Below are 20,935 nucleotides of genomic sequence, written 5' to 3'. Positions count from 1 at the left end.
GCACAAAAGGACTGTCAGAAGAGGAAAGAAGCTGCGTTTTGCAAAATTGTAAGTTTCTTTGTTTCTGTAGGCTTTGTTTATACGATTGTTTACATGGACGTAACTTGGGGCCTAATTTTAAAGGGGCAGAATCTTACTTTAAGCTTAACTTTGGGGGCCAGAATCGAAAAAAAAAAATGCCATCCCATAAATATAGAGTTCACGATTATTTGCTAAATAACTGACATTTGTGAAATCACAATAAGGACTGTATTACTTTGCTATCCAGGTCCAAGAAGGCTAAAGAAGTTAATTTTTACCAAGTCTGAAAATTTTGGATTTGCATAATATTTTGATTACATGCTACTATATGATATGCACTTTTGAGGATCACATTGCCTGTCAGGCTGAAACTTAAACTAAGCTGCTCCTATGTGCGAAATGGTCCTGAGATTTGGATTCTGTGTTAAACTGTAGGTTCAGTCCAAAATTACTTCTGTATGGCAGACTAAAATTTAAGTGATCAGACAAATTCATTTTCTTGTATATATGAAACCCAAACTACTCACGAAAATATGCTGTTGATGTTGAATTGCATTCTTGCCTAGTGAACAGGCGCTTGAATGTGTGTACATACAAAAAACGTTATGATGTAGTTCAAAACATGAACATTTTTTTTTTTTTTTTTTTTTTTTTAAAAAAACATCTGTCTTTCTGTATACTTGCATTTGGTATTTCATGAAGTAATCAATGCAGACAAATCAGATGGTTGTTCCTAGAAATTGTAATTCATTGTGAGTTCATGTGTAATTTGTGTGTTTTGAAAAAAAGAACACCAGTACAAATCTTCATGGCACTCTCAGAAGTTTCATTACTGCTGCCATTACTATTATTTTCAAATGAGAACCTTGAGGAAAGGAGAGTGAGGAGCCGAAAACAACATTTTGTGGATAATATTCGAATGTTGCTATGAAAAAATATTATAATGTCCTCTTTAAAAAAAATCCAGATAAGATGATATGTACTACCTCAAACAAATTGTTATGTATTATTCGATTGCTACTTTAACTACACTTGTACAAGCCAACTGGGAGGGAGGGAGGGATGGGATTGAGTCTTTAGGTCTTCATAATGGTACAATGTCTCACTACGTAATATAATGCAAATTCAATAGTTATTGCCAACACTGTACTTACGTAGTAGTGTCAAAATATATTTATTAAGATACACATTTGAATAAAAAATAAAATGAATTACAGTAGAGCGTCGATTATCCGAACATCAGTCAACCGAACGACCGCTTAACCGAACTGTGTACTCGCTCACTTTCAGATATCTGTAATGAAAAAAGTACGTGACTTAGCTGCTCGTAAGCGTGTAGGCTTGCTTAGACAGACCAAAATAAAGGATTTTTTTAAACGTTAATTTTGTGTACTGTGTGTATTGTTCATGCAAAATGCGTATGAAATATGTACATATTTTTGTTTAATAAACTGTACCACATACTATATATTCCTACTAAAGTTGCCTTTGTACGTTACTTTGTAATACATACTTAAAGAGATGCCTGTTTTTATGAATAAATTTACTGTACAGTACTTCTTTTTGGCAAATAAACATGTACAGTTCGATTATCTGAACAAACCAGTTTTCCGAACACCCATGTCCCCCAATTACTTCGGATAATCGACGCTCTACTGTATGTGGTTTCGAAATACTGTACGTCCACAGTTCTGGATATTGCAACAAAACTATTTCTGACTCCAAAACTTTATATTATAAATTGACACAATATCAGTTAAATTATTTGTACCATTTCATTAATTCTGAGGAATTTCTAATGTTCGACAATATTAATATTCTAAATTGTGAGAACCACTGAGCAATGTTTCTCTCTTGCATTAGCAATACTTTTTGTAATGCATTTTGCTTGGTTGTTAATGCTCCACCCGACCATCATCTTGCAAACATTGTGAGATGTAGGTTATATGCATTTGCTCTCAAACATACATATAATAATGGCAATAGAAGTATTCAAGCATGTGTACAATTTCTCTGGAGTTAAAAAAAATACAAGATTTTACCATCAGATATTTTAAGCACAGATCAGCTATTATGTATGTCACACCAATTATTCATTTAAGGGAAGCTATTGTGCTTCAGCCCTGCCTGAAATGCACTGGACTTATAATTATTATTATTTATGGCAATTTGTACATCACAAACTGAAATTTAGATTTATTTCCTCAATGCATAGCAAAATGTGAATAGTTCATTCACATCGTTAATTAATGTATATGACAAAGTGATTGCAATCTGATTGCCTTTGAAAAACAAACAGTGAATATAAACATGTACAAAACATGAGATATGAATTATATGTTTTTATTCATATACAAAATAACAAAGGGTCTGTTCCGAAAGTCACACAAGTTTAACACATTAAATGAGTTATGGTAACTGGCTGTCACATAAGTGTTTCCGTGAGTTTCATTATGCTGTTCCAAAAGTCTCGTTCCGTGTGTTTCATGCAAGAATGAGATTCACCAAACGCATGGATCAGGAGGCTCGTTTGTTCGGTGAGAATAGTTGCTGCTTCCAGACAACGTACGTGCTGTTGGATTCAAATTGCACTAGTTCGGAAAATGTATTATAATTTTAACAGATAGCGATATGAAGCAACATGCACAAAATGAGTATGACTATAACAGTTCTTAGAATGTGAGTAAAGTGAGTAACAGTGCCCACAGTAGAGTTTATTTTTGCAATAAGGATATTCCTTCTGCTAGACGCCATGTGGAAACTTTTTCTAATCAAAACGCTGCACCTGCGCTTTTGCCTAGTGTCCCATAAGTCTGTAAAATAACAGGTTTCAACAGATTCACAAGCCCAGTTATTTTCATTGGATGCGTTTGTTTCGTTAAGACTTTCGGAATGCACCCAAAATAGTGCGTATTAATAAATCTGCTTAAATTTCATGAATACAGTTTTATGATAACTGTAATGGTCATTCACTATAGTTCACTTAAAGATATTTAAGATAGTATTTACTATTTTTTTCTCATGTATTTATTTTTAGTTTACCAAATGCTGGATGTGAGCAACAGTGAAACAAGGTCCTGTGAAAATAAACCTCATACGGTTTCCGAACCCATGTCATGGAGTGTAAATAGTAACGTAACATGTTCAGAGACAATATGCCAAGTTTTAGAAGATGCTGGAGGTTATGGACTATTATTACACAGTGATCCAAAAGTGAAAATTGAAGAAGTTGTTCCACCTTCACCTTCCTCGACAGTGTACAGTGGTGACGAATGCAAGCAATATTTGCTTCATGATCCATTCACAGATTCCCATTCCATGCAAAGCAATTTCCTCATGTGTGTGAAAGGACTTAATTTGAGTGATAACATGATGACAGTGCAGCAATATGATTTGGGCGATGTGTGTAACACAGCAGATTCATGCATAAATAATGTCGCAGGGGATCATTTCACAAATTTTCAACCACAGAGTTTAGGTTGTTTGAAAACTCAAACTAATGATAATTTAGAATCTTCATCTTGTTCAACTGTTCATGATAGTGTAAAAGATCCAGACTACGTGAAAGGACTTAATTTGAGTGATAACATGATGACAGTGCAGCAATATGATTTGGGTGATGTGTGTAACACAGCAGATTCATGCATAAATAATGTCGCAGGGGATCATTTCACAAATTTTCAACCACAGAGTTTAGGTTGTTTGAAAACTCAAACTGATGATGATTTTGAATCTTCATCTTGTTCAACTGTTCATGATAGTGTAAAAGATCCAGACTACGTGCCTCAGAGTAGCACAGGCTCAGAGAACCCAACTTTGGACAAAAATCTTCATGGACTACAAGACGAAGTATCACCATGTTCACTTCCATCACCTCAGACAGGCAGTGAGGACAACAACATCCATGAAAATTCTATCACTCCAGTTCATGAAAATTCAGGTTCAATTGAAATGCATAATACCTTTGTAGAAAAGAAAACCCGAAAAAGAGAGAGAGATTTTTGCTTCTTTTGCGAAACATTAGTCACACAATTTGCCAGACACATTGCAAGAAATCACAAATGTGAAATTGAAGTTCAAAGAATTTTGTCAAAACCATTAAAAAGTAAAGAACGGAAACATCTAATCACAGTTTTAAGAAAAAAAGGCAACTACCTTAACTGCAACCTAGGAAATATCAAACCAGTAAGGAAATCAGTATTGAATGATTCTCCAAGTAATGTATTACCATGTTCTTACTGTCTTGGGTTTTATTCTCGAAAACAGCTATGGAAACATCGAAAACACTGCCTACAGAAACCTGACAATGCAAAAAAGACATCTGCACAACTGGATGCACAAGATTACCTCATTAAGGGTACACATGTTGACCTACAGCTGAAAGAAAGTGTTTTCCCAAGAATGCGGGCAGACAGTGTTTCACTTGCTGCTAAAAAGGATGCATTAATATGCTCTTTTGGTGCACGTTTCCTCAAAATACACCGGCAAAGACATCAAATAAATGTAACGTCAAGGAAAATAAGAGAGCTGGGTAAACTTTTAATAGAAATCAAGAATAGAAATCCCACAATAGAAAGCTTATTGCAGGCTCTAAAACCAAAACATTTTGATCTAATAGTTGAAGCTGTGAAATCTGTAGCAGGATATGACAGAGATGAAGACAGATATAATGCCCCTACTTATGCTATGAATATAAGTACTTCCTTAAAAGAATGTTGTGAGATAGCGATTTCTCACATTTACAAACGACAAAACAAATTCGATCAACACACGCGAAGTGAAGTCGAGGCTGACCTTCGAACAATGATTTTGCTCATAAAATCAAACTGGAAATATGAAGTGTCGCACCAGGCTGCAAACAACCTGCGCACAAGTGAAATGAATACAATTACAACAATTCCTTTGGCGAGTGATCTGAAAAAATTTAGAGACTTTCTAATAGATCAAGGGAGAACTGCATTTTCTAACTTGGAAATGAACAACGATGATGAGACTGCTTACAAAGACTTGCTTGAAACTGTGTATTGCAGAGTCATGCTGCTATGTCGAAAAAGACCTGGGGAACTTGCTAGGCTTACAGTTGACCTTTATCAAAATACTGGAAACAGTCAGGGGTATGAAGAATTTTCAGATGCTGTGAAACAAACCGAAAAGATATTGATTAAGAAGTTTAAGCGAGTTGTGATAGAAGGTAAACGGAAAACGACGCCAGTCTTGTTCAGCTTGGACGTTCAGCAACATATTGACCTTCTGATCAAGTTAAGGAGCAAATTCGTTAGAGAAGATAATCCTTATCTCTTTTGCAATACCAAATCAACCAATCCGTTTGCTGGATACAAGGTATTAACCAATCATGCCAAACGAGCAGGACTCCAAAATCCTGATGCTATAACTACACGAAGATTAAGGAAACACCTTGCAACAATCAGCCAGTTGCTAGCGATGTCAGAACAAGACATTGAACAGTTGTCTACATTTATGGGACATACAGGTGGCATTCACCGGAGTGAATACAGACTACCTGATCATATCTTTCAAACAGCCAAAATTAGTAAGTTACTTCTGATGATGGAAAGTGGTGCAGCTTCTAAGTTTAGAGGTAAAAGTCTAGATGAAATAGATGTCAACATTGAAGAAAATTTGTTAGCATCGGAAGAAACCAACTTGACTGAGAATGAGATTGCTAGTTCAGGAGATGAAAATGAAGACAATCATGAACAAGTAGCCACAGAAATGGATGAGAATGTTAGGACACTAAAAACTTATGAAAAATCTGAGGGAACTTTGATTTCAGTCAAACGGAAGGAAAGAGCTCCAGGATATGTAGAAGGCACAAAGCGAGAGGTTGTACCTTGGACCGATGAACAAAAGAAGGTGGTTTTGAAGTTTTTCAAAAACCATATTTGCAAAAAGAAGCCACCAAGGAGACTCGAATGTGAGATGTTGATTGAAGCAAATCCTGAAATACTGAACAATAAAAATTGGCTTAAAATAAAAGTGTTTGTACAGAACTGTTACACTAAAAAGTTATCCAAGAAACTTCAAACACTTATAAAGTAAACTACAATACCAGCAAAATAATCATGTACAGTGCACACAGCCTCTCTCACTTCGATTAACAAATTACTCAATTATCACTTATCTAAAGATGTAAGACTTCATTGATATTAGCCAAAGTTTAAAATATGGGAAGGCACGTTGGTTTAAAAGGTCAACATTGAAGTTATTAGATGGCAGATTGCCTTAGCAGAGTGCCCTGTCACTGCTGTTCTTCACCATCAACTTTAATCTTTTAAATGTACTTACGTTCCCAAGTTTTATTATTTGACCATTCTTGTCTTACCCCTGAAAAATGCATGTGGTATGGTAAAAACTTGTGTAAAAAAAAGTACATGCAAAACTGGAATTCAGTTATGTGGTGTAAGTTATCCTTTATATAATTCTTTGTACGGAATGTTGTAAACATGATATCCTGGAATATCATTGAAATAAAAATTTTGTTGATCAGTTCTAATTAGAACTGTAGCAAGTAAGGGACAAATTATAGAAAATATTTGCAATTTTTCATAATGATTGATGTTTTCCACTTGTAACAAAATTAAGAATGTTCTGAAACAAACACTGGATATGCATTCTCGCAACATTTCTCAAGTCAAGAATTGATAATTTATGTACACACAACAGTTCCATATTTTCTCTGTAAGCAATGTTTCAACAACAATAATGTAACTGAAAATTATTACGGCCTATTGAAAATCATTAATATATCTAAGAGAAAATATTATACTTACAAAAAAACATTAAACATTGCAAATTTTATGCTTCGGATGCAGTGCTTGTTTAAGGATAAAATGCAATTTTATGTTACACTGAAATTGTGCTAGCTGTGCTAAAAAAGGGGGTTGCTTCTAATCCGACTTGTTTCTGGGAATAAAGGTTCTGGAACTTTTGAAGTTGTTTTCTTCTTGTGTTCATCATAAGAAATTCACAAAATATTGTGGTCCAGTCCCAATTAGCTGTACTATACATAGACTAGACTTAAAAACTCCAAGTGGAAAAGTTAACAAAAATTGTCATTTTTAAGTCAAGAATACCAGATAATTGCAGCTATAAAAGCAGGGTTCGCATTTTTTAATGAAGAAACAACTTTCCTTGTTTTCTTAAATTATTTTAAACCACGAAGATTGGTTGGTTGGTTGATTTGGTGCTTTAAGTCCACTTTATGCACAGTAAGGCTAATCGGGACTGGACCTACAGTTTAAAGTGGGATCTGAACCACTATGTGCTTCCAATGGGTATCGAACCCGGTACCCCTTGATTACAAGGCAATGACGCTACCACTGCGCCATCGGGGAGGCCGTTTGACCATGAAGAAAATAATGTTTAAAACATAATGCCAAGAAAACATATTCAGATAATTATCTGTTAACCCAAAAAGATAAAGCTTTATCAAAATGAAGACTAGTAAATACAAAAAGGTATCCCCCCTTCCACCTTTTCTTACCACATGATATACTTGGCACCCTCGATACTTTCAACTGACCTTAAACTCTGAAAGAGGGAGTGATACTGTCTGGGTTCAATTTCTGTCTAGTTGACAAATTATTTGATATTATTTTATGTGGGTAGTCATTGTGACGAAGCATTGGCTTTAATGTAACCAAATTTGCCATATCTATTTTTTTGTTTCAACAAGGTAAAAAAAAATTGTTTTTTCAGAACAAAACTAAAAATATGTGTTTTGTTGCTTTAGACAACTCACACCACAGCATCAATGTATCAAACTTCCAAATAACCTGTGATAATATCAAAGGAAAAGAGGGTACAACAAAAATGTATTGCAGTCTTTGTTCCAAAGCAATATGTGGAAAATACCAAACAAATTGCTGTTTTTAATGCAACTATGAACGTTAAATCATGTCAAAACTTTTTTGTTTGTTACTATCGGAAATAAATTATGTTGGTAGCCAATAAAGCCAAAGAATAAGGTCGTCAAGATGAGAATGCCTTAGCTTTAGCGTTACTGTTACTGATTTTCCACTTTAGCTGTTTAGGGTTAATCATCCAAGGAAAGACTGTGTTTCTAGTTATAATGTAAACACCCGAGTACCTTCTTAAAATACTTACATTATACTTTTAAGTCTTCCATGTGCTGTTGAGAATGTTCAACTAATCCACAGTTACCAGGATCCACTCTATCCCTGTACTAGCCACTCTGTTGCCGGAAATACCACACATTTTATTGTGAATGCAAAAAAAAAACATTAACAATAATGTACATTCCAGTTCAGATAAAGTGACACATTCATTAACTGTACAACCCTACAAAGTTTGTGTCATTTTACAGGAAGGGGAATGTACATTGAGTGCACAACAAAACTGTTCATCCATGTATCAGTCCCACAAATGTGTTTTAAACTTTGGTAAAAGAAAAAATAGCTATGTGTTTTAAACAGAGTGCCAAGAATACATTTTTGATAAGTAATATGTTTATCATGCAAGAAAGGACTGCATTTCTAGTTACACGGAAAACATTTGAAGAACTTCTTAAAATATCTATTTACATTACTTTTAAATCTTACATGTAGGCTCAAGGTTTAGTTAATCCACGGTTGTCAGTCCCCACTCTAACTCTAGTGGCCGACACGTGTGTTGAAGTGATTAGCACATCGTGCTACGACACCAGGGGTCCTGGGTTAGAATCCCAGCTTAGGCATGGATGTTTGTGAGTGTCCCTTCATCATATCGTCACTCACCCTCATCTTCTCAAATTAGCCAGAAGTGGCATGAAAGCAATTAAAATAAAGCAAATCAATCTCTGTAGTTGTTTTACTGTTTTCCCAAATATCACATTTTATTGTGGATGCAAACAAATCGCATTAACAACAATAAACAATGAGTGCGGAACAACACTATTCACGTGTTTTAAATGTAACCTACAGGTAGTCATAATGGCATGTTTCTTTGTGAAATGGATACATATTTGGCCAATGTCTGTGCACAGTAAACTAAATAACAGAGATTAAGGATAAGTAAAACAACAAAATTTCAAATATCAAGTTTCAAAATATGTTTTAAACAAGACAAAGTTGAAAAAACATGCTTACAGCAGTGTGCTTGAAATGTTTAAAGTATTTTAAAAGAAAACAAAGTTTTGTGTTTTAAACGTTTAGAACAAGTAGTTTTAAACATGCCAACCTGTATGGAAATTGATGCATGTGTCACCAACAAGAATCTGCTTGGCAGGCATACTCTGACCCTTAAAGGTGTCGCAGCATGAAGTCAAATTTGCAACCATTGTTCTAATAACCCTGTATTGCTGACTACATTAGTAATTGAAAAGTCGCAGAGGGGCAAAAGTCAACACTCGTCAAACTATAGAAAATTATATTTTAAATGCAAAACAGTACTGGATGTACAAATGAAAAGGTTAGGTTAGGTTTCTTTTGTTTCATTCACTGAACATTTTCATTGATCAAAGCATATGTAAGGGTTTCGTCAGTGGCATACTGGTAACACCGTCACTTTGTAATCAAGGGCTTGATATCCATTGGAGTCTTAAATGGTTCAGATCCCACTCCCAATTTAAACTGTTGGTCAAGTCCCAATTAGTTTAACTGAACATAAAAGTGGACTTAAATCTCAAATTCAAAGCATATGTGTTTGGTACACTCCTGTTCACATAATGTCGCACATTTTATATAGTTCAGCAGTGGAAATGTGTGCCACTTTATGAAACAAAAGAAAGCATTTGTAAAGTACAGCACAAGATGCACGTAGCATCAAATAACACTTTAACTTTACAGGTGGGGCAACATTTTTGCCTAAAATTGTTTGCATATGATGATAAATCTAATAATTATGCATTTATACCAATACTCGCAAAAGTGTGGAACATTATATTGATAAAAAATATACACATAATAAATCGTTAGGCATAGACTAACAAGCTGTAGAGCATGGTTTCACGGCACCCTTAGTGTTTCAAGATTTTTCCGTAGCGCTCAAGTCAGAATGCATCCCTATCTAACACTTACAATGCTCATTTAGTGTGGTTAGGTTGCTTGCCTGAAGTTAAAAATAAACACATGTTTCAATTTCAGAAACATTTTATGTGTAAAAATTACTAAAGAAGCATATATATAATGTTATAAACAAAGGCCTCGAATATTTTCGCCAAGTGCTTAGAAAATTATATGTGGCTATTTTCACCAGCAAAATTAATTACCTGAATCATAACAGTACATTGTATTTTACCTTATTTCATTATAATCATTAGCAATGTTGTAGAACTTACTGCTAACAAGTCACCAAGTAGCGACAGTAGCACAAAGTACTGAAACCAGAAATTGCATCAATGGTGTTGGGAATATTTAACGAAGTAATTTTAATGCTAATAGCCCTAAACCTGACCGGCCTAACCTAACAATGAAAACATTTAAGAATGTAATGCCCCTTTATACTAATGCCTTGTGACATATTAGCAGAACCAGTATTTATCAGAACACCCTGCAGTATTTTTCCAACTCCATGGCATGCAGAAAAAAAATATTGCCAACATGAAAATAAATGCACACTGACAACTGAAGAATACACACATGTATATAGCATGCCAGACCACAGTGTAGATCATGCACGTGCATACTTTAAAATCTGGTGAAAATAGTTCAAATTCTAGCTTCACCACCTGGTTAGGTTAAGCAGGACATGTTTGATTCTCTTTAGCATCAATATAAATTCAGTAAATGGATTCTACTGAGGTTTTAATTTACTTCTACATTATTTACCACTTGTGTACGATACTTAGTCACTTGTCAACGGAAAATACATTTTCCATGGGAAGCGTGCATACTTGCATACGGTAATTTATAAGTTGTTTTTTTTTAAAACATAAATAACATATTAAAACTGTTGATGACGGCGAGCACGTTTCCCACGTTAGTTTTATATTTTTTTCCATCGGAATTCGCCTATTATGAATTGCGAAACATTCTTTAACATGGGAATCACGTTTAATCGCGAAACAAGAATCGATTTTGTAGCCCCACGAACCACCCACGGGTAGCCTCATGCACCATTCACGGAGACGAGGTATGCTTACGAGGTTAGGTTAGGCCTGTTAGGTTTCATCAGGGGCGGCGCCAGAAATTTTCGACCGGGTGGGCAGAAGTTCCTTATTGATAAATTAGGGTGGGCAGTATAAATGTAAGACCATATACTATAGTACCTGTATATATGTGTATTTAAGATGTATGCATCCCCCTCTCTCTCTTACACTCCCGATTCTCCTCTTACTTCTTTTCCTTTTCTTGTTTTTCTCTTTATCTTTTCTAATCTATTCCCGCATCTTGTTCCATTTCCTTTCGTTTTGTCTCTGATGGACACAATTATTTCAAGGAAGTGTTTATCCATACGCAGCATTACATTCTAATCACATTCTTTCATGCATGTCAATACAGTGAAATAAATGTGAATTAGGTTTAAGCTTGTGTTGCAAATACAAGGCACATACTTGATTTTATGTATTCGGCGACAATAACAGAAAGTGCGATTGTAGACAATCATGAAATTCTCTTAATTTAAATGCATGTTCCTGAGCATAGTATTTTCATCGTATGAGTTCTTACTCCTTTGGGGTCACTTTTCTTAACTTACAAGGTTTGTACAACTGATAAATCTATGTGAATGTTTGTAGTAGCGGCGATTGGGTGCCAACATTTGAAAAGCAAGGACAATATACGTTTTCTTAGTAGAAAAGGCTTAGCAAAAGAGGCGATAGTGTGTGGACAAAAAGTGGCCAAATGTGGCGAGGGGAACTGCATCCCCCACTTCTCGCTCCTCCTAATCGCCGCCACTGAATGTTTGGATTAAAATCAACGTCTTATTAGGAATGATTTAAAACACACACGGAAAACAAATTATTTGTTCATTGTCCATGGAAGTATTCCTAGGCTAATGAAAGGCTATTTTGACAAAATATCACTCATAAGTAATAAACAAGTAAGATTGAAAAATCTGTTCAGAATTGAAGAGATTATTAGCTAAGTTGCTATTCGTTTTCTGAACTGTCGTGTTACTAATGCGGGAGAAGCAACACACGTATGGTTACATGAACATATTTTTTGAGGTAACAAAATTTTTTAGGACACAAGGAATTCATGGAAGTTGGTCACCGTGCCAGTAATAATTCATCTATTTTTCATAGATGACTTGGGTTGTATGGTGTGACCATTTCGAACACACTAGAATGTCAACCTCTGTCCTGGAAACTTTGTTTCAGGGCAACGAGTCCCTGCCGTTCGGAACCACTGTCAAAGTAATAATTTATGAGGGTTTGTATTTTGATGTCAGCAGTGTTTGTTTTCGCCCCTTCGTTACTTTCATCTAATCACCATTGAACCTTATCGTCGTCATTATCAAAATTAGCAGAAAAATGACTTAAAATAAAACAAATCAACCACAACTTACTCTTCCAAAAATGGAGTTGCATTAGTCCATAGCTCTTAGAAAGTTGAGGTGGAAGTTTCAATTGCACAGCGTTTCATTAGTGGATCAAGGCAGCTAATTCCGTGAACATTGACGTTGTTTTCCGAAAGTCTCAAATATTTGTCTCAGGCAATCACCCTCTTAAAATTGACGCATCTTCTGTGGTGATAAGATGATACGTTTGGTGCGAGTTCTTTCTGTATATTTATTCCCCAATGGCATAACGCTGTTGCATTAAAAATGAAGAGGTCCTATTTTCGACTCCCCCCCTCCTCTGGTGGAAGCACGATGCACACTGGTTCCTACTACACGTTAAACTGTAGGCTTAGTCCCGATTAGCCTATCTGAGCATAAAAGTGGGCTTAAAAGCAAACAAACAAACAAACAAACAAAATCGTCTTCTGGATACTTCGTGACATAACTTCTTTTTCTTAACTTCAACTGCGTGTACAGATTCTGTTGATATTTTCGGTTGATTAATGTGGCAAAATTTATGTGTGGGACGAGGATTTCTAAATAGGATAAGCCACTCATTAGTAATTGAATAATTCCGTAGCTTTTTTCATACATAACTGGTTTATTAAAATTTATTCACTTCAGTATTGTAGTGATTATTGTGATTCTTTCTTATCAGTAGAATGAATATAAAGTTCATATTTCGCATACCATATTGATATTTCAAGGTAACAGGTATATAAAAATTGTAATGAAATTTAAAAAAGGGACACTTCTAGAATTTCAATGCAGAGCTAATTAAAACTATATTATACTCTCTAGCATACTTAAACCCGAAGGTTTATGGCTGCAGCAACACAAGCCTCCCATCTGTTCCTATTTGGGGCAAGATCAATCCAATCTTTCCCATCCTTGCCGATTTCTTTTAGGTCCATCTCAACGTTATCCCTCCATCCTCGTCTTGACCTTCCTACTGGTCTCTTACCATCGGGTTTCCCAACAAGAATCCTGTAGACTATTCTTTCCTCTGCCATTCGTGTCACATGGCCTGCCCATCTAAATCTTCTTGATTAAATTATTCTAATAATAATTAAAAAGTCGAAATAATGTATTGTGTTGCCGGAGGAAGTAACGCTAAGATGATGTTTATAATTATTTATTTAGAGATTATTTTAACCATACCCAGGCCGGGATTTATATACGTATGTCGAGGCCCGGAGCTGCAGTCCTCAAGTTCACCCTAAATTCTGATCTACTCTTGATCATACCCTGCATAATTTTGAGCCTCCTATGCCTACTAGCTGCTTTTAATCATGGAAGTATTCATTTTATCACAATTTTTGTTTCAATAGTTCTAGTAATTACTTTCACTTTCTAATGACAAAATTGGCTTTTTATGGGATGATAATATGTGAACATTTCTAACATAGATAATATTCAAAAGTAAAATATACATGTTATGAACACCAGAATACACTTACTTATCGAATCATTCATATAGCTATCTCCAAGTATATGTGCTTATTGAATTTGATTGGGTGGGCAATCGGGTGGGCACAGGAATTTTTGGATGGGCGCTTGCCCACCCGTGCCCACCCCTGTCGCCGTCCCTGGGTTTCATTAGCATAAATAGAAAGCAAATATACCAATTTTCATGTTAAAACATAATACACTCTACAGGAATAACATCAAGAAACATCACAAATGGTACAGAAACTTGCTAAGTAATTTCTTCTGTAGAAATAGTGTTCGCCGTCATCAAGAACTTTACCAATAACATTCTTCGGTAAAATTATCGCAGAGTTAAAACAGTTTTCTTACGTTTTACACAAGAAACTACTTACCTTAACACATTTCTGTGGACTCTCCTATGTTTATGGAAGTGTATTCTTTTCGAACGCAAACTTTCAGAAGCAAAATAACTTAATTTAAGAGGAAAATCATGTATTTTAATGCTAATGGAACCTAACCTAACCTCGTAGGCATACCTCGTCTCTGTGAATGGTGTGTGGGGCTATCCGTAGATGGTTTCTGGCGTTAGAAACACATCGTAATTAACTGGGAATGTGTTTCTTTCACAAGAAGAAATATCAATGACCATTAAAAACTGTACAGAAATGTCTTTGAAAAGTGTTTTAACTTTGCGATAATTTTACCCATTTTTCGAAATCCAAACAGTGCTCACTACTTTGATGAAGGTTCAAATTTTGTGTAACAATGATTGCCAAAATTCTACAAAAATTAGTCTTCCTGCTAAGAGAATTGGTAAAAAATTTATCATGTTGGGGGAGAGAAGAGAAGGGAAAGTGGTATAAGTCCAGTGTTGGCTAAATTGAGTTCAAAGCCTTGCTTGAAAGTGCTAATACTGATAAAAGTTAATTCCAATGCTGGTCCAGTGTGCAGTTACTGGTAAAAAGGATGTATCTCATCTTTTTGGGTATTTGTGTTCACACATACTATTTACATAAGCCAGCTGAGTAGTGTTGAGCATTCTTCTAGTATTTACAGAATGTAAAACTTTGAAATTGTTTACCAAAGGAATATTTTAAAATAAAAGGGTGTTGTGACATGTGCCTTCTAAAATAAACACACAACAAAACAGGTCAACGGTATAAAATATCAAAACACCTTCATTCCATCTAATTCCATTTAAAAAAAAAATCTTCCAGTTTTTCACAAATGATTTCAGTAAAATTATGCTCCATAGGAGACGCCTGGAAATCATCGAATTTCATGTGTTACATTTGTACTTACTTATTATGCATTGCTGAACATAGTCTGTGTGTTTTTTTTCTGATTAACACGAAAATCTGTAAATTTGTTTTGTATTTATGCTAATGGAACCTAACCTAACAGGCCTAACCTAACCTCGTAGGCATACCTCAATCCCGTGAATGGTGCGTGGGGCTACCCGTGGATCGTCTGTGGGGCTAATGTCAATAGTGTGTGGGGCTAGTGCCAATGTTTTTTTTTGGGGGGGGTTTACGGGAATTTTTTTGTTTTGTATTTATGCTAATAGAACCTAACCTAACAGGCCTAACCTAACCTCATAGGCATACCTCATTCCTGCGAATGGTGCGTGGGGCTACCTGTAGATGATTTGTGGGGCTAATGCCAATGGTATGTGGGGCTATTGCCAATGCTGTGTGGGGCTAGTGCCAATGGTGTGTGGAGCTAGCGCCAATGGTTTGTGGTCCATCACAGACAACGGTCGTCAAAATTTGGTCGCTATGTTCTGCGTAACGTAAGTGAAAACGCATCGAAGAATACTGTCAGAAATCGAAGTTTTTGAAGTGAAAACAGAAAAAAAACACGCAGACGACGTTTAGCAATGCATAATAAGTAAGTACAAATGTAACATACGCGAAATTCGATGATTTCCATGCGTCTCCTATGGGACAGAATTTTACCATGATTTCAAAATTAAAACATCCTTGAAAGGGCACGTTTCCCTTAAACGTTCAGCTACATACATGACATGAAATATAATGTTACATTTTCCCACTTTTTTAGTATATAATTGTCATACTTTTTGCATGAAGAAGAACTAATTACAAGAGAAAATAATGCAACTGTGGATGAAAAAATTCACTAAGTTTATTTAGGATTTTAAGGAAGATAAAGTCTCAAGATAAATATAATTACAGATTCTAAACTACAGATTTTTAGCAGTGAGTATCCTCCATATGTATTTTTTAAAAAAGTTAGTTTGGATGTTTACAAATTTTCCTTTTCTTCTGAAATAACTAGCACATAATTTAATAAAACTTCATGAACAAGAGATCTTCAATAACACCGAGTACAAATACCGTTCATGAAAACCACAAGAATGAATCAACCATGATAACGAAAACTGTACAGTAGAATTATAATTGCTGCGCATAATTGTTTGCAATTAACATGCTTATCTTGTGCAAATTACTACATACCTTCTCAATTCTATAATAAATATAAATGGTGCACTTCACTTTATTTTTCACTTGGAATATTTATTTTTCCAATTATATTGCACTTTTTCACTTTCGTGGTGCACTTCACCGTATTTTTCACTCGGAATATTTATTTCTGCAAATATATGGCACTTTTTCAGTTTCGTGGGTTGCAAACATAAGTAATTTGTAGGAACATTACAGTCTCTACATACCACACAATTACCTTTTAAGTATTGAATATGTTTGATATTGATTTCGTTGAGGTACCATACACCATAAGATATGCCATTTCATGACGATTGGTACTTATTCCTGCAAATTGCAACACAAGTTCAGTATTTATACAAGCCTGAAATACACAATGTGGAACTGTTCCGATTTAATGCTATGTAAAATTCCAATGCTCGAGTGCGAGGGAAATAATTTCGCAAATCATCCTACAACTCACTCCAGCTATGCTCAAAAGGTTTCATTGACACCACAGTACACCACATTAAATCATACGAGCATCTTTCAGCTAACTTCTTCTTCTTCTTTTTCTCCTTCTTCGTGACCATCATTACAATATATTTGTCAAGCTGCTTTGTCTTTCATTACGAACAGACGTGATGTCAACTGATAACCAAAGCCGGGGACAAAAAGTATGATATTCAACAGTTGGTAGCAGTGTTGCTGCAATGGTTCCACAATGATAGCAAAATAACAAATATATACATTGGGTGTTACAATGATAGTGGTGCGAATGGCCTTCACAATGATATCGGAGTGAATTTACTAGAGATTTATCCAAATTTTACAAATAAAGTTAAACAGGCTTCTCAGTACGATATGATATATAAATATACACGTTAAAAAACGAGTATACTCAAAGATTTCCAGTGGTTGCCACACTCCTGCAGAGTATAGTGGTTGCCGTAATGATACCGGGATTTATTTATATATATATATATATATATATATATATATATATATATATATATATATATATATATATATATATATATAAATGGATGTATGTGTGGGTGTGTATGTATGTTTGTTCCAGCATAACTCTCGAAGGCCTGGAGCAATTTCAACCAAACTTGGTACACATATCACTTGCAATTTGGAAAGAATACTTTGGGGGTAAGACACCCCTGGTAAGGAGTGACATGTAAAAATAATCGAAAACGACCGATATTAAATTCCGCAGAAACAGACATCCGTGACTCTATGCAATCCTGCACAACGATAGTGTTTTTTGGGTTGTCTAACATTCAGGATGATATGACTTTGTGTTGCGAAAATGCCCGATATTAGTGTGGAATCCATAGTTTTCGGAGTTGCTCCCAATACCGTTGAACTCCAAGTTCATCACCTATTGGAATGGGGGTTGGAAAATAAAATGTCAAACATTAGTGTCGAATCCATAGTTTTTAGAGTCTCTAAGCTAATTGGTGACCACGATGAAATAAAATTAGTTACATTTTACACTATAGTTAGAATTCATTATTTTCCTGTCTAATAGAAGATTGGGATAAATATAAATATCCGGGCAATGCCGGGTAATCAGCTAGTTATTTATAAAAATGATTGCTTCAGAATAATAATAATAATAGTGCTTATTTAGAGGCTGCTGTGTGGTTTTTAATGCACACAGCTGTGAAATGGGAAAATTTATGTATAACATTTCATGTGCTTGTAAATGCTCTTCCAAGGTTGCTTCTTGCTAGGTAGACAGGTAATTCAAGGATTAGTTTTTCCCCCAGGTGGCTTTCTTATTAAAATGTAACAAAAGGGCCTTCGCTCCAGTGGGAGGGTTGGGCCGGTTTCCTTGGAGGTATAAATACCCATTTCTGACTCGTTCGAGAGAGACACACAGCAACAAACAGAGGTTCTTTGATGTCGAGATGAAGTCAATTCCAGCAAACTGTTGGAGAGGGCTCAGCGGTTAGTTCTCACTTATCAACTCTGCATGTAGGGACTCTTGCGTGATAAACTGCTGGAGCAGGTTAGCTCTATAGTAAATAGTGTGCTCGAAGAGCAAAGTTCTGAGAAGGGCATTCGTCTGTAATGGAGCAAAAGGCAACCTGGAGTATATTTGTACTGGAACCGTAATGGAATGATGTTCATACGATTGATTGATTGTGTTGTTTTAAGTCCACTTTATGCACAGTAAGGCTACAGTTTAAAGTGGGATCCGAACTGCTTGTGCCTCCACTGGGTATCGAACCTGGGACCCCTTGTTTACAAGGCGATGATGCTACCACTGCACTGTATATACGAAGAAGGGGAGCAGTGTAAATAAATTGTACATACAAGATAACTCTGTGAGGCATCACTGTGCGAGCACTGTCGTAGGCGAACAAGGCACATATTGAGAAAATAGGAATCTAAAATTATATTTACAAATTGGCACAGTGTTTAATCTCAGCTCTCAAAAAATATATACTTTCTTTCAGAGTAATGTTACATTTGTGAACAGAATACATGTAAGAATGAAATTGGGTTTCCAAATCTGCTGTTCCTGAAACTGAACAGTATTTTAACTTACTTCAGTATTGGCATGCTATTCATATAGCATGTATTTTTTGAACTTTGGTTGGTAAGTTGAAGGTGCACCATATTGACACAAGCTGATCAATTTGGCTCAAAATCGAATTCACTGCAATGCTGTGGACATGTGTTGAGCTCCACTCTATACAACAACTAGCCTTTGGGAGCTGCATTTCCACTAGATTTATTGCTCCTCTAGGTATAAAAGTATTCTCAGTATTAATTAACCCTCCACCACACACACTGTGGAGTGAGACTCCGAAACTAGGAAATGTTTGTTTTTATAAAGTGTAATAAAACAGGTTCCACGTGCGAATGGCGCAGGGTTAATAATACTTTGCATTGTGTTATATTTCAAGCATACATCATTTATAAAACATCATTGTATCAAGAGTACTCACTAAATTCAAGTCTTACCCTCAGAGACAAAACCTCTAACTGTGAAAATGAAGGGAAAATTAAAGAAGAATGTTTACCTCATCGGGATCATACTCAGTCAAAACATGTAGCAAACGTGGAAGATTGATATTTGTTTCACCTTCACAGAAGAAAATCCAGGAACTATTTCGTCCGTGTAGAGCATTTAATCTGAGAAAGAAAAATAACACTTAGTTCCTTACTTATCTATCTATGAAGACTATACATCTATTAGTATATATACGTCCTTAGAAAGAATATTGGAAAGAAAAAAGCCTTTTAAGCTAGTTGTCGTGTAACATGCAAAACAGATCTCTGCAATTCTTGTTTACTTCACAGTCGAGAAAAATGTTAACACCGTTGAGTGCAAAGATAACAAACAATAGATAAACTGTTTGTCACCATGTTCGCTCACTTTGTTTTATGTGATATAAGGTTCAACAAATGTAACCAAAATGCCAATGCACCAGTGTAAGTACAATTCAGTTTCATAAAACATATAGAATGTAAGAAAAAAAAGGGATTGGGCAATTTATCTGGTAATATATTTGAATAAACCTTACAATGAACAAACAGAATATAAGAGAACTGTTGAGGTTTCAAGTTTGTGCTTGTGGTTGAAGAAAGTGGGGTCTCACTTATGGTTGCTATAGCAACCATATAGTTCTTGTGAGAATGCTAGTTAGGTCATCGAAAGGCAGAGCCATTGCTGGTGTAAATTCCCAAAATGCTTGGGAAGATTTCACACCAAAGTGTGACAAGTAACACATGTCACTTGGGAACGAAGCAATGTTCCACACCGTGACAGGCTGCACAAGTCTGGATTCAATTGGAGAAATCCTCACATAACAATGCAACACATATTGCTTATTGCTTTTGTCTGAAATGTACCTAAAAGTCGAAAATGTAGAAAAGATAATTCTCCAAAAGTGATTATTTGGAGGACATATCTTTTATGGATGTATTCTGTATCTGAAAGAGCGAAGATGGATTCCAAGAATCTTTTAGGAGAGTTACAGCAAGAGTCATGGCAACCATTTTTTCCCACGATAATGCGGGTCAGACAAGAAATTGTAAAATATACAATTGGAAGGTATGCTAACGTTTAATGTATGAATTTTGAACAAAATAGAGATCTGTATCAGGACAGAGAGAAAGAGAAAATATGTGCAGTCACAGGTTGTCCTGAACGTTGCATGTCGGCAGTTGCTTCTCTTCCATGCCCGAATGCTGCTGCCCACCTCGCAATAGTTCGGTATGGTAGAGCATCGTTTCCTAAAGCTTCCACAAGCTCAGTGTGACATTCTCTCGCATTCCTTCCAAGGAGAACTGCTATTTTCACATAAGAACGCTGTTCACGCCAGGTCACATTCATCCTGCACGACTGTTAAACAAGCACTGACTTTCCACTTCCCTAAGTTCAATGTCTTGGCAGCCACTGCCATCTAGTGGCATCACAATTCTTTGCATGTGACGGAGTCTCCACTGTATAGTTTAAAATTTCTTGCTTGACCCGCATTACCATGGAAAAAAAATGGTTGCCATGACTTTTGCTGTAACCCTCGTACGTGTGATTTTGATCAATACAA

The 20,935-nt window shown here is 35.7% G+C and overlaps 1 protein-coding gene across 1 annotated transcript in view; it reads right to left on the bottom strand.

Annotated features, from left to right (window-relative positions):
• The window catches only part of LOC145990042 (beta-1,3-glucosyltransferase), a 190,806-nt gene that overhangs the window by 23,929 nt on the left and 145,942 nt on the right, over nucleotides 1-20,935 (bottom strand). The window contains exon 5 of the mRNA XM_083125675.1: nucleotides 19,406-19,517. Coding sequence (XP_082981801.1) covers nucleotides 19,406-19,517 — 112 coding nt within the window. The remainder of the gene's footprint in view (nucleotides 1-19,405; nucleotides 19,518-20,935) is intronic.

This window comes from Lepisma saccharinum, chromosome 7, assembly GCF_977018435.1.
Source record: "Lepisma saccharinum chromosome 7, izLepSacc3.1, whole genome shotgun sequence".
NCBI lineage: Eukaryota > Metazoa > Arthropoda > Insecta > Zygentoma > Lepismatidae > Lepisma > Lepisma saccharinum.
The sequence above is the reverse complement of the archived record's forward strand: the minus strand, read 5'-3'. Positions and strand labels throughout refer to the sequence as shown.